The sequence below is a fragment of the Phoenix dactylifera genome, chromosome 4 (genome assembly GCF_009389715.1).
Source record: "Phoenix dactylifera cultivar Barhee BC4 chromosome 4, palm_55x_up_171113_PBpolish2nd_filt_p, whole genome shotgun sequence".
NCBI lineage: Eukaryota > Viridiplantae > Streptophyta > Magnoliopsida > Arecales > Arecaceae > Phoenix > Phoenix dactylifera.
In genome coordinates, this window is record NC_052395.1 from 8453931 (window position 1) to 8468640 (window position 14710).

Here is a 14710-nt window from a genome sequence, read left to right on the forward strand (position 1 = left end):
CAGGGCCTGGACTTGCTGTACCAAGGCGTCGAACTGTTCCGGCTGGACCAGAGGAACTGGGTCAGCCGGAGTTGGAGAATTCTGGACAGAGTGTCCAGGGCTTTGCGGGGGACGCCTGGAGATGTTAGAGGCTCCCTTACTTCTCAACTTCATGACTGCTACTCGGGCCCTTCCTCTAGCGCCAACTGTTGCTGGAAATTGGACCCGGGGGCAGTCTTCGGTCGAGGAGAGGGAGCGGCGATGAGTTCTCACGGCGGGGCGGCGGTCCGTCGGCGAGCGGCGTCCTCCGTCTGGGGCGGTCGGAGAGAAGGGGCGGCAGGTCCTCGTGGCGAAGCGGCGATCCGTCAGTTGGCGGCGTCCTCCGTCCGGGTGCCTGCACACGAACCGGTGGCCGGGTTTTCCGGCGCCGGCCCTCCGAAGCTCAAGTCAGGGAGGGGGCAAATAGTGTAGAAAGGGAGATAAATAATGTCTGTAGAGTGTATCAATCTTCCAACCCCCTCCTGAGAGGCCAAGGCTCCCTTTTATAGGCGGGGGTCGGTTTACCTGCGATGTAACAGGGCGAGGCCGTAGTACGGCTCGGCATGTTGTTCAGGTCGGCGCATGGTCAGGCGAATCATTGCTCTGATGTCGGCGGTGAGGGCGTCGTATAACCCGAACTAGCACGCTGTCAGACGAATTATTGCATTGGTGTCGGAGGTATGGCCGAGATCGGAGACTTATCATAGTTGACTAGACTCTGCTGGGCTGATTTGCCGTGGAGAGCTGAGAGTCCGTAGATGACAGGAGCCATGCGCATTTATGGTGGAGTAAGCCGGAGATCCGCATTTATTGTGGAGTAAGCCGGAGATCCGCATTTATTGTGGAGTAAGCCGGAGATCCGCATTTATTGTGGAGTAAGCCGGAGGGTTACAGCGACCATGCGCAATAAATGCCAGAGGGGCGTCAGGGTATGGTCCTCGGCCAGACCTCTGAGGCGCACAGCCATAGTAGGTGGCTGACAAGAGTAGACCTCGAACATCGGGGTTTTTCTTAGGTCGGAGGTCTCGAGGTCGGGCGTTTCGAAGTCGGACGCCGACTTCGGCCGTCCGGGGTCGGAAGTTGTACGGCTTCTTAGGGGCATTTATGTCATTTGGGAAAAAATCTTATTCCCCCCAACACCATTCATTTGGTGGTTCTTCCTGATCATACCGTCCAAGCCCCGGTTTACAATTTTGACATGCTTCCTTTTTTCACAGTTTTTGAAATTTGTCAGATCAATAGTAGATTACCCCTGGGAATCTACATATAGGATTTGTTTGCACGGATTTCCTATTAAAATTTCGATGTGTTCCAGAAATATCTGTGAACTGATAAGGGGTCTTCGTCTAACATCTGTACAAATACAAAGCTCTATACAATACCAAAGGTTTATGAATTTTTTCTGCATGTAAAAATTGATGTTTGGAGTGGTCATATTTGGTGCCTTGTTATGAAAAGCCATGATTATAATGCAACAAAGAGATTGAGAAATGGCTAGTTTGAAGTGTTCTGCTTAAAGTTTAATTGGGTGGGATGAATCTTCTAATCGAAACAGGATTGCAGAAGCTGGGTGGGGTATACGATTTATTATTCTGGGGTTTTGATTAATACGTAATTATATGACACCCATAGAGGTGCTCTTATTCGGCCTTATGGATTGACCAGGAATTTGGTTTGTGCTCTGACCACATCATACAGAGGGGGTTCTCATTTCACCATTGTTGATTAAATTTAAATAAAAAATCAGTTTTTTTTTTATAAAAAACATAAGTATGGTTGAGCACTGACCCTTTTATGTTCTTCAAATCATTCCGATCGGTAGTTTTACTCATATATTATGTCAGAGAAGTAGAGATCGCAGGATAACACTCTACCAAAATCCAACAAAACAGCAATTAAAATTCCAAAAATGACAATCTACCAAAATTGGAAAAGAAAATAAGGCAGATTAATACTAGACCAATGAGGACGATGGATCCAAACCCATCAAAAAACAAACTTTTTGAAAAGACAAAATTCATAAGAAAAAAATTATGGACCCTAGCCGCTGGTGATCTAGAACCGGAGCTTGGAGAAGAACCACCGGTTCTTGCCGGTCTTGAAGCGCTCCTCGAAGCGGGCCTTGGTCTCCTTGCAGGCGGCCACCTTGCGGTCCCGGGTCTGGAGGGCGTCGAGGGTGACGACGTCCTTGAGGTCGACGTCGAGGGTGTAGCGGGTGGGCATGAGATGGCTGTAGTTGACCAGCTTCAAGAAGGCCTTGACGCGGGACTTCTTGGCGGTCTTCTTGGCCGAGTCCTTGCGGATGACCTTCTTGGGGTACTTGGCGACGCCGGCGACGAGGCAGTGCCCGTAGGGGCGGTCGCGGGTGCCCTCGTCGAAGGCCCGCACGATCACCGCCTTCCGCCCGGCGAACCGCCCCTGGAGGACGATCACCGCTTTGTTAGCCTTCAGAAACTTGACCATCTCCGTCGCCGATCGACGGATCTCCTCTTTCTCCGCCTCTGGCTCTGGGCGGGAAGGTCTTGGAGCCCTGGAAACCCCAACGAAAAGCGAGGGTTTTATGCGGTAGGGTCGGGGATTTCGGAAGGAAACTACGGATTTGCCCCTCACGTGTCTATCACGTGTCTCGTGCGTGATGGGGCCTAAACGATCGGGTATGGTGGTACTAGGGTTCTACGCGCCCTGTCAACCGGTCGGGTCGGGTCGGGTCGGGTCAGACCCGACCCGACTTAGAATACCGCCAACCCGACTACCCGAAGTTTACCCGACAGACCTAGGTCCCGTGATCTTGGTCGGGTCGGCGGCGCCTCCGCTTCCTAACTCTCCGTCCATCGCCGGCGCCCCGCGCGATCTCCTCCGGTGACCGCCTTCTCGGACGCCGTCATTGTCCCGCATCTTCGCCTCCCACTCCTGCTATTACGGCCTCTGCGGCTCCGGCACCGTCCTCCATCTCCGGCAACCACCACCTCCTGTTCTCCGGGCTGCCACTCTTTTTTCGTCTTTTATTCTTTCGTCAACAAGAAAAGGTACTCCGACTGCTCTTCTTCTTCTTCTTCTTCGATCACAATGCCTTGTGATATTTTTCTGGAACGCATGCATTGCGATTTGTGATAAGCGAGGTGAAAGGAATTCTATCATTATTACTTGACAAGTACGTATTTTTTTGATTTTCCCTAATAATTTTTTTTATTATCTGTTATCTTATCAACTTTTCATGTCAAATTTTGATTGTGAAGAAGGAAGCTGTGTCCAACCTATTAACAACTGAATTTATTCAAGAAAACTCTTCCCTTGGAACCACGTGCATTAGACTAGAACTAAGAACACATTTAAGCTCATGGTTTTAAGTAACGGCTGTTAAATCTTACAGCAACTATTACAGCAGCATCGGAGGCCACCGTTACAGTTTACATATTAAGTATCCTAACAGTGTCATTATAAAATAGGAAGAATGACCTCAAGTATTTGGTAGTTTGATCAATAAACTATTCAAATTTTTGCGCACACATACTTATCTAACTGATACTAACTGTTGTTTCCTATTATTATGGGAAGTAATTTTCCATTCATCAATTATATGATGGACCATCTAAGGATATATTTGGCCTACAATCACATAATCAGATATGTTTCCAATACAACTTCTGGTATTGTCATTCCCAGTATTGTAATTCATTCATCTCACTTATGATGTTAATCAAGTGCGCTGAGTCAGCTGTCTTGATAATCCTATTTCTGCCACACCGGTCACATGCACTTCCTACCTTGCACGGCCTACCAATTTAGTTCACACAATTCATATTCTCCAAGTAATGCTCTATACCACTAGTAAACATGCATGCTGGAAAATATATGACGGTAAATAGAAAATGATAGGAAATATGAAAAAATAAATTAGTAAGAATAACTCCTCTTTAAAATTCTTAAAATTCCATGTTTCGTAAGTAGTAAAATGTAAATTCTTTTAAGATGGATTGTTAATAGAGAAAACTTATTTGGTAAACATGGAAAATTCCCTAGAATCCTATGTAGTCTTGCATTTTCCAAATCACCTTTTTGATCAAGATTATCTCAACTCATTTTTAATTTGATTGGACAAGAAAGGTTATCAATGAGGATCCATGATACATGTAAAGTAAATTTCTTATCTTGGGTACTGAAAAGAGATTATTGGTATTACCTAAGGGCATAAAAATTAATATTTTGGGTTTTTCAAGATTAAATGGCCAGCATTTTGCGGGGAATAAATGACAAAAAATCAAAAGATAATATTCCTGAATTTCAGAATTCTCTTTTGTAATATAGCATAGATATTTACGTATGACAAACTTGACTAGTCTGTTTGATAAGACCAAGTCAAGTGATATCAAATAATTCTGTTTCTATTGCATGAGGAGCTATGAACTGACTGTGAATTGGATGGCTGTTAAACGAAAACAAGCAATAAACAATGTGGCGTGGAAGGTGTTGCAAACCATCAATCAACGATGCAAAAGAAATCATATGTGTGATAGTTTGAAATCCAGCAAATAAAAATTTTATGATAGTCGAAACTGGCAGAGGTTGAGAGCTGCATTTTAGTGGGGTAAAATTGTTATCTGCTTTTTGATTTTTTGTTATGTTCTTTTTATTATCCTGTATGCTATGTGCTAGATTTTCACAATGTAGGACTTTGACAAAGTTTATCAAGTACTTTCTAAAAGTTAACTGGACCTGTTTTAATCTTTGTATTTCATCGCAAATTCTACCGATCTCACATAGTTTTATTCTTTGTTTGCTAGTTCTTGTAAACTATACAAGGATGCTAGAAACTATGTGGATGTTCTTTCTCCTTTCCATAGAGGGAAATAAATGGCATGGAAACTGCCAAGTGATCTCCTCTTATTCTACTAATTCCTTCTTTAAGTAGGAAATGGCATTGGATAGAAGAGAAGTATCAGACTCTCATTTCTTGCATTGAACCTCTTGAAGCTCACATTAAGCCTAATGTAAGGTCAAGCATAAAATGTAATAAATTGAAGAAGCTAGGTTGATTTTTTAGTCTAGCCTTTTTTTCCCTTAAGTTTTATATTTCCACTTAAAAGGAAAGGCACTCATATCACTTCTTTGTCCTAGTTTTTGTGCTAGATCTGCGTTTTCTTCAAATGCTAACTTTCGCATATTTATTATTTAGCTTCAGTTTATATTTTTAGGTTTAAGATTATTTGAATAACAATTTCTTGGTGCAGTTAGAACAATAGCAGTACATGTCACACCCCAAAACTAGGACATAACACGGCCATGTTATCGAGGGGTACAACCTAATATAACATGAAGCCAACATTACATTTAGCTTTCAAATCCATCTCAAACAAAATATAATAAATTAAGTCCAATTTCATTATTCATTAAATGCAACCAATGTTGGTTCAAAGCATCTAAATCCAAACATAAATACCAACCCATAATTCTCAATATTCAAAAAATCATCAACTACAAATTCATAATTAATTAAAATACTAAAATTTTTTTATAAAATCGCTAAGCTTGCTAGCACAACTTAAGGCCAGGACCATCCTTCGTCCCTACTGACCCTATTCGTCTGAAGAGAGAAAAATAAAAATAGAGATATATGAGCGACACAACTCTATCTTACCAGATCAAGCATAAGTTTTTGCATGAATCGATGCATCATAATGTGAAAATAACAATTATTGCAAGATAGAACATTTCATAGTTTCATATGATAAAGTAAGTTATAAAGTCAATCATGCATGCAATGTCATCAATATGTCATAAACAGGGTTTCAGGTGTACAGTATAAATAAAATTATAAATCATTTACCATTTAACCATATCATTGATCAAATTACTTCTCTTAGACTAAATGCTAAGGTCACTATTATATCTATAACAGGGCCGTAATCGACAAACGCCAACTACTATTATCCGTTGGCAGGGTTGTATGCTAACTATTATTATCCACTGGCAGGGTCGTATGCCAACTACTTTTACTCGCTGACAGGGTTGTATGTCAACTACTATTACCCACCGGCAGGGTCGTATGGAACTGAATGTTGATTTACCCCACTTTTTGGGGTGATACATAGCTATCTGAGATCCTTTTTATCATAGTTCTTAAAATAATTTTTTTCTTAAGTCACATTTCTCCAAATCATATACGAATAAAATACTAAATGGCTTTATAGAGTCCGTAGTCTATAAATAAACTTTTAACAATAGATTAATTATGAAATTATTCTTTTCATAACAAAAATATAAATTTCGTAAATATATGAAGTTCATATTTCATAAACAAGTCATTAAGCCTAAAATATGAAGGGAACTATTATTTTGCAATAAATCATGTGTTTCATAATATCGTATACTTGATCATTGATTTTAAGAAAACATGATATCATCAATATTTAATACTAGTTTTGTATTTTCATAATACTAGAAAATAAGTAAAAAATTTGAAAATTAATAAAGATTGTTAGGGTTACTTACAAGTTCGAAAATTAGTAAGGAGTATAGTACTTACTTACCTCTTCCACCTTAGACCTTCAAACTTCACCAAGCAAACTTGTTAAACTTATTTAAAAATATTAAGAGTAAAATTAATTTTCATTCGATAGTTTTAATAGTATTGAAATAACAAGACAAAGAGAACGATTAGTCGGATGACGGTAGCCTGGTTAGGTCAGGTCCAAGCAACCCGATCAATGAATCATGGGGTACAGACTCGATTAGGCTAAAGCTTTGATAGGATTCATCAATATTGGATTTTATAGGCACTTAATAGGGTTGGGATGACCGGTCTCGCGGGCTGCCTAGGCACCAGGGCAGATCAAGGCCATTTGCAGGGGTCAACTCAAGTCCATAGGATAGGGAGATAGGACTCGGTTCATGGATCCATGGGTCTTTTTAGAAAGAGAAAGAGGAAGATGAGAGAGAAAGCATAGAGAGAAAATATGAGAGAGAAAGAGAGGGATGGTTTGTACCAAAAAAAGAGAGAGAGGGATGGTTCTCTCTCCTCTTCCTCCCCTTCTTCTTTTCTTCTTTCTTTCTTTTTCTTGGCAAAATAAAGGATGAAGAAGGCTTTGTCTGGTGGCTGACATGGTGGTCTAGCAAGGTGGCAGCAGGCGGTGGAGACATGAGGCGAAGGGCGGTCGGCCGGCCAAAATCAACAAAAATAGGGGTTCCGATCCCTTAAACCGTCGGCCGGAGTTTCGGCCATTGCTTCTACTCATTATGGAAAGTCGAGGGAAGACTCCGGCGATAAGCATCAGCAACAAACAACAACTGAAAAAAGAAAAGAAAGGCATTACCCTTTTTGGCTAAAATCCGGCGATCACTAGCCGGAATCGAAGCTCCAAACAATCCGGAAGGAAGAGGAGAGGAATAGCTCGACAATGGTAGGTTTCTTACTGGCCGCACGGATGGTGCAAAGCCAATCGGCGTTCGGAGAAGAAAACAAGAAAGTCCCTGGTGAAGAGTTCCGATTGAGGTTGGACCTCCAGTGGGGGTGAGAGAGGACTCAAGGAAGGCCTCTAAATAGGCCCGGGATGACCGGAATCCGAACCGGAGTCGGATTTCCTCTGGTGAGATCGGGAGGAAGAAGACTCCCATCGGTAGTCTTCTCTCCAGGCACGTGTCAATTTCATCTTTTTTTTTTTGTTTGTTTTTGGGCCAGATTCAACAAGGCTGGTCAAATGGACCAAAGCCCAATTCACTTAAAGGGCCGGGTATCACAGTACCTATTTTAAAAACTAAGGTGACACCTTCTCTATTTGACCTCTATAACCATATTCTCTAGTTATGAAACTTTCAGCAGCAGACCCACATTCTTGGGTAACAAATGCTAATTCTTTTGTTTGTATGACTGTGACTAACAGATATATTTGTTTGAAAGATCAAAGTATTTGCAAGATGTCTTGATTTTCGATCTGGATAGTGATTTTACCCTTACCTTTTGCACAAGTCTGTAATTTCGAGAAGACGAATTTTTAAGTCAAGTTGTTTTCATATCTGCTTCAAAAGAAAGTTGATTGCTGTCTATTTCTGGATAATTGTTGGTGAATGAGATCAAGCGACATTTCCTGTTCCATCCTTTTAGTTTGGAGCATTTGTGCTGGAGGCATTCTTCACTGAAATGGAGCTTGAAACAACCAGTGGATCTGAAGAAGACTTGGTTTGTATATACTTAAAATTATTATGAGCCTCCGAAGAAAAATGGAAGCAAAAAACTTCTATTTGTGCCAGCCACCTTTCCTATTAGAGACTAAAATGCTTGGCTTGTCAGACAGACAGAACAACACAACAAATTATCACCTAAGGCCTTATCAAATTAGTTACGACTTATTCTATCAAATTCAAAATATATGCTTACCTCATGTTAATACACATCACAAAAATAGAATCTAGAACTGCGTTTGCTCAAATATTTCCAATACGTGAAACATGTAAAGCATGTATACTGATTCTAACCTGCATAGTTCCATGGTTTTAGATGCATAATATACAAGCGCACAAGTGGTCCCAAATATTTTTCTTTTGTCCTTGGTAAGAAAGAGTTGTCAGCCTTCTATAACAGAAAAATTATCTTGGTTAGTTACTTCTTTTGGGAGAAATGTCTTGTTGGTCACTTTTATTTTATGTTTATGTGTCAGATGTCATCATCCACTACATTTTGAGTATGTTTTTGTTGTGGCTGTCAGCTGGATGCTAAGCTTTATAAACTGATGTTGAATTGCTGGTCAAATTAGCTACAACTCTAGTGGGATTGCTATGCAGACCATTTAAGCCAAGCGACTAGGGAGAAACCTATGGTAACATACTTGGAAAGTATTTAGATGACAAGGGAAGAAAGCAGGGTGATGTTCAGAGAACTGTAAGTATTTCAAGATACAAATTATAAAATAAAGAGCTAAACTATATCATATTATCCTCATTATCCATGAAACATTTAAAGTGAAAAAACCATTCTCATAGAACATATTATCATAATGCCATTCTTTGCTGAAAAAAGGAAAATTATTAATTTTAATTGAAATTACCATAATTTTTTTCTCTTTGAAAAAATATTACAAATTGTTTCCTCCTGAAAATATATCAGCCAGTGGAGTTGTTCAGTAACTATGCTAAAAGGAAACTAAGCTTTTTTTTGTTCTTGCATTCATGTTATGTCGGAGCATGATGAAACCATCAATGCAAAGTTCTTGCTAGCAGTGTATCTCCACTACCCATTGGTGGCATACTACGTGGGTCGTATTATTTAGTGATATAACACCATGCATGATCTCTCATGCTTGAAGTCAATCTACCTTTCAACAACCTGTATGATAGATAATAAGACTTTTTTGGGGGGTTTCATAAGAGCAGTACCATATAGTAACGTTTTTGATCTCATGTTTATTCTTTGCAGCCCATGCAGTTTAAATAGCTTCTATAATAGTTTGTTGAGTGGAACAGTAGGATTTTACTTATAGAACGTCTTTTTCTTTTCTTTTTTGTTTGTCTATTCAGATGGAAAGATCAATGCACAAGATGTTTTATACAACTTTATTTGGGTCTTAACAGATAAGTTGTCATGGTTATTTATTATTTAGGGCTTATAGATACCATTCGTCCCTTATTGCTATGTCATCACCTTTACAAGCACAAGATGTTGATGTAATGTGTTTTCTGTTGTTTTCTAATTGAACTGCTTATTCTGTAACATAAATTGGCATACTTTTCCTCTCCCTTTTCCATTTTCTATGTACACCCGAATTGGTCTCTGTGAAGCATTTACTTTCTTGTTCCAGGATGCACCTTAAAAGGACCGACACTGATGTGTTGGGTAACAATCTGATACTTGATTTATGGTGAAGATGGATTAGTTTATGTTCAGCAAACATGACCATCCTTGTTATATTGTAATGCAGTGTGACTACAAGGAGTCTTACAGTAGACATTCTTCTTCATCACATGAGTACTGAACTATGTCAAACTCAAAGATGTAAAGCATAGTTTTACCTCTCCAGGATAATAACCTTTTCCTCTATGTTAATTTTTTCTATTTCATTGATTCAATTAAATCATCTGGATATAATCTGAAAAATTATGTGATGTAATTTTCTTTGTATATGCTAGTCATCAGGCAGTGTTTTCTGTTTTATTGTGGTAAATGTGTGTTACACCTTTTTTTTGCATGTATGTTTTCCTGATTTATTTTAGACAGTTGTACATGTTTTGTTATTTGTACAGTTTCTCTGTTTTTTTTTTTGTTGTTGTTGTTTGGGTTGGGTTGGGGGCGGTTGCGAAGAGCGTTGTTCACCAGAGTAAATATATGCTTAGCAGTTCCCTTATTGCCTTATTGTGGACACAAGGAGAAACACGTGGCAAGTATGAATCTGCCAGTATACATTACTGGCATTGGCTTTGTGCTGAAGTATGCACAGTGTTTGTCCATTAAGAAGGCGAAAGTATGCCAAAGGGACACTGTGCACAAAATCAGCAAGCTGAAGAGAGATAAAGGATGTGCATAGTGTCCCGGTAAGGTAATGAACAAAATTCCAATCATCCCAAACATTTAAGTTCCTTCTTAGAATAGTAGAATTATTGGCATTTGGCAAATCTTGATAGAAGTTGGTTGCCAAAATAAAAGGAACATGCACATATTGCTTTCTATGTTAAAGAGTCATGGATCCTAAACTATTGAAAAGAAATATCAAGATTGGGCACAAGGTGTCCTCATCTTGAAAAGAGTTTCTTTTCCTCACTGCATCTCATATGCTGCATGGAAGTCTCTGAAGAAAGAGATCATACTTCATCACACTGGTTTATGCTTCAAATGTATTGATATTCAGAATAATTTCCTTTTCTTAACAGGTTGCAAGGATTCACATGTATCCTGGTTGTTGATGTATTGGTATGATCACCATGAAGTGAATTGTCAGCATAGGCATGAGTAGAGTCCAAATGACTTTTCTTTTTAATATTTGATGCCCAAGGTAGACATGTCACTATTTGGAAATACTTGGAGTTAATTTACCCCAGAAAAAAAAGAAAATACTTGGAGTTAACAGTGGATTGGAATGGTTGGCGGCCCATGGGTTAGAATTTGTGTGGTTTCACTGAAGCCCCCCTTTGGCATATCTTAAAAGCTAAGCTTATAAAATATTTTTCCTTTAGAGATGCTATAGACAAACAGTAATTCTGGAATTTTGTTATTTAGATTTAATCAGCTTTTTCTAAAAAATTGGCCACTGAACCATAGGATATTATCTTACAATTACTTTTCATGTGGTATGCTGGTCCACAGGGAAAGCAACGAGAACCAAAGGTGTTGAATATCACTTCATGGAGGGGTTAGAGGCAACATCGCCTCAGTATTGGACCGCATATATCAGGCGATGTGGAGCAGATTAGACATGAATCTGTGGTCGTCTTTTGAGATGCGATGTAAAGTAGAATATGCTTCTGTTTGTTTTTTCTTTTTGTCTGGTTTCTTTGTTCAAAAGGTATCATTTTTTTAAAAAAAATTGTTCTGGAGAATATTTGGGCTAGTATGTCTATGGATATGGTTAGCACTTAAGCACTGCTCGGTAATAACTGCCTAAGACTACTATTATCATTATTGCAAAGTTGTGCACTTACTGAAACCCTATTTTTTTCCTTCATTTTTGCATAATGTACATCTCCGGCATCTGAAACCTTATTTAAGAAGCAGCCCCCTGCTGCATGATATCAAGGGGCAGACAGACTGCATCAAGGTTCTAAGAGAAAAATGAAGACCATGAGAGGGCAGGTTCTCCTCCATATTCCAGCAAAGAAGGCATGGGAAATTTTTAGAAATAACGGGATCCTAAGCAAGTTAAATCCAAACATGCTTGCTAGTGCTGAATACCTTCAAGGAGATGGCAGCCCTGGGAGCTTAAGGCTCTTTAAATTGGGACCTGGTAAATCCTGAATCCCCCATTTATATTCTCATCTAATTTCTTATGGATGACCAGCTGCACTTGCTTCGTGCCATCTTTACAATGTTGTCATCTTTGTTGTAAATTACGGCATGAGTGCCTGCATGAATTTGTCTTGAACTGATATTAATTTCTATTACTTGAGATTGTTTATCTAAAGGTGGTCCTGCGAGTAATACTCCGTACAGAACACTGTGCTAGCAGCCCAGACTGGTGGCTAACTAGGTTCTGGTTCTTTAGCAGGTCCATAGATAGAAATCAGTCTTTTGTGAATAAAAATTTCACTCAAAAAGAGGATAGGACCCTCAGTTCTCTAAGACGAAAAAGGAAGAGAAGTGTATTGAAACAGTAAAAATCTGATCAAATTTGGGTAATAGAATGGCAATGTGCGCAAGGCTTTCACTTTAGCTGAATGTGGGAGTTGCTATTCCAGCAGTTGCTAAAAGTATTGCCGAGGTGGTCTTTTTTAGCATTATGATTAAACACTGGAAAGATCAAAATAGAGTGGGAGAAAGGTACGCGTATGCATGTATAAAGAAATGCGAACAAATACTTGGCATCTTGGTCCGTATTTCTAATCAAATTGGAAGGAACTTCCCCATAAGGCCAGTCACCCAGAGCATAACCTGTGGCGCATGTAAAGGAAGAGTGGTGGAAGGATAACCTTAATGTTTTTTTCTTTTTTACCATTGAAGCATAAAGAGAGATTCAAGCTCAATTACTTCACCCGATTATTTTATAAAGTTTTCAATAATCTTTCCAAATTGAAGGTTGGACTTTATAAAGGATCTGATTTCTTATTGGATTGAATTCGGATGCAGCTATGTTCGAACTGAAAACTTGATAACATGAATGTCATACGTATGGTATATGTAAATATAGGAATGTAAAGAGATTCGACCATATAACTTCGTTTAATTTGTTATTTCATTGTTTAGGTTTACGCTTTTTCTTCACACTTGCTCTGCTTAACTTCTGCCTGCCTTCACTTCATACTTAGAATTTCACTATATTTCAATCAAATTAACCATAAGTAAAATATTAATCTCTTTCTAAATTAATTGATTATTTTTTCAAAATCAATAATTCACTTTCCATATCATGCCCATTTCCCACCACAAATCGTAGATTTATTATATATGGGCAATTATTGTGAGAAGAGTTTTTTAAAAAAATTCTGGAAATTGTTAATCCTTGACTAGTTGGTCCACTAAGATCATATGTTGAATTCAACGTCAAATCTGATTAGTAATTGAGTTTGGATGCAAGTTCAGAGCTTGCTTACTTTGATGCATCTTGACATGAATCCCAAATCAACCTTCGGTTTTGTCAAGTCCAGATAAGGCTACAACACCACCAGTCCTAAGTTGAACCCATCTCTACTTGCACCCTGTGTCCCAAGAAGTTCCTCCAATCCCACTGACTTGGACAATTTCATAATCCCGTGCGTTTAGTGTATTGGTTGGAATTGAGTTGCATTAATCCTCATGCCATTTAGCAAGAGAACTATCCATGCCCCTGTGCGCATAACTGAAGCCTGCAACATCTCTCCTTTTTATGATATGGCTTGTTATAAGTTGGTAAGCTCTAGCCAAAGATTTTAAACCAGAGATCTCATCCATGGGTGATTGATACTAGGAGGAGTTGACATCGTCCTTTATCTCAGACTCTCAGCTAACAGATGGAACTATGGAAGGTTGTGTAAATTTGGAAGGCACCAAAATATTTCAGGATCCGAGCTTGTATACAAGAAACAAGTTATCAATATCTTGATTGGTACTATAAAATCCGAGATTAGCTACCGTTTTATGGCATTAGTTTTCATATGTAATAATAAATTTTTTAATTTAAGATGGTATAAGATTAATTGGAAAATCTCAGCAGATTTACTGATATTGTGTCAGCTGATATTTCGGAGTTACCTGTTCACACCAGCTGGGATAGTAAGAGTGAAGAATTTAAATATATCAATCATATTGCTGACTCCTGGATATCGATACAAAACCAATAACCTGCCCCAAACAAGATCTACACTTATTAGAGTTATGCCAGTTTCTGTAAATCATATTGCAATATTAGATTTTTAAGGGAAACAACAAGTTCAAGTCATAATGAGATTGCTTGATGGATGCAGCACTGCATGGTTACGTAAAGGAATCTAAACAGAAGATAGAGAAGGTGGAGTCAGGCAAGTCAGTAGCATATCAGGTTGTTGGGGGTGAGCTGACGGGCATGTATGATCCCTACCATGTCTCCTTCACGTTCCTTCCTGCTCCTGGGAGGGAGGATGAGCAGTGCATTGCAGAATGGAAGGCCAAGTTTAAACCGCTTTCTCCGGCCACACCACCACCTGAGAAGGCCAAAGATGCTGCTCTTGAATTTCTAAAATCATTCGAAAGAACTGAGCTTCTAAGTGCGTAGACGGTGAATTCCTAAATCAAAACTTTAGAAAGCTTCCATATAGCACTACAACAGAATGAAGCCAACGTCTCTGAACAAGGTGTGGTGTAAGTAGCTTAACATATGTTTTTAAGTCTTGAAGTGTGCGTGTTGCATAAGCATTGTATAACTTTTGGTAGTTTGAGGATGTATTATTGTCAGAAGCGTCTCAGAAGGGTATGCTATGAGTAATGCATGGCGGTTGAATTATATTTAGGCTTGTGCAATTAATGGGTTGGCTGTTGAATGCCCTTTCTTTTCTTTGGTGATCTTCCATGCCTTCAAAGCATGTAATAGTCACAGATTGCACC

At 39.3% G+C, this 14710-nt stretch overlaps 2 protein-coding genes across 8 annotated transcripts; one reads left to right on the plus strand and one right to left on the minus strand.

Annotated features, from left to right (window-relative positions):
• Nucleotides 1-1897: 1897 nt before the first annotated feature.
• LOC103715604 (60S ribosomal protein L27-3) lies at nucleotides 1898-2544 on the minus strand. The gene has a single exon (XM_039125179.1). The coding sequence runs from the start codon at nucleotides 2479-2481 to the stop codon at nucleotides 2074-2076; it is 408 nt and encodes a 135-aa protein (XP_038981107.1). The 5' UTR covers nucleotides 2482-2544; the 3' UTR covers nucleotides 1898-2073.
• A 250-nt stretch (nucleotides 2545-2794) lies between these two features.
• On the plus strand, nucleotides 2795-14609 carry LOC103715585 (major strawberry allergen Fra a 1-E-like). 7 transcript variants are annotated; one of them, XR_005511431.1, is made up of 3 exons: nucleotides 2795-3044; nucleotides 9807-9841; nucleotides 9927-12119. XR_005511431.1 is itself a non-coding variant. In XM_039125466.1 (3 exons), the coding sequence occupies exons 2-3, from the start codon at nucleotides 11771-11773 to the stop codon at nucleotides 14379-14381; spliced, it is 459 nt and encodes a 152-aa protein (XP_038981394.1). In that variant the 5' UTR covers nucleotides 2806-3044; nucleotides 11306-11770; the 3' UTR covers nucleotides 14382-14609. The 7 variants fall into 7 exon arrangements, 2 of the variants coding, with proteins under 2 accessions (XP_038981394.1, XP_026663679.2); XM_039125466.1 differs by lacking the exon at nucleotides 9807-9841 and adding an exon at nucleotides 14095-14609 and having other exon boundaries at nucleotides 2806-3044; nucleotides 11306-11942; XM_026807878.2 differs by lacking the exons at nucleotides 2795-3044; nucleotides 9807-9841 and adding exons at nucleotides 3086-3137; nucleotides 14095-14609 and having other exon boundaries at nucleotides 11306-11942.
• The last annotated feature ends 101 nt before the right edge of the window (nucleotides 14610-14710 follow it).

What these genes read in the sequence shown, in the direction of transcription:
- LOC103715604 (XM_039125179.1), bottom strand. Translation starts at nt 2,481, where the DNA reads ATGGTCAAGTTTCTGAAGGCTAACAAAGCGGTGATCGTCCTCCAGGGG.
- LOC103715585 (XM_039125466.1), top strand. Translation starts at nt 11,771, where the DNA reads ATGAAGACCATGAGAGGGCAGGTTCTCCTCCATATTCCAGCAAAGAAG. An exon ending in GCTCTTTAAATTGGGACCTG is followed by an intron (nt 11,943 to 14,094) that starts GTAAATCCTGAA and finishes TGATGGATGCAG; the next exon opens with CACTGCATGGTTACGTAAAG.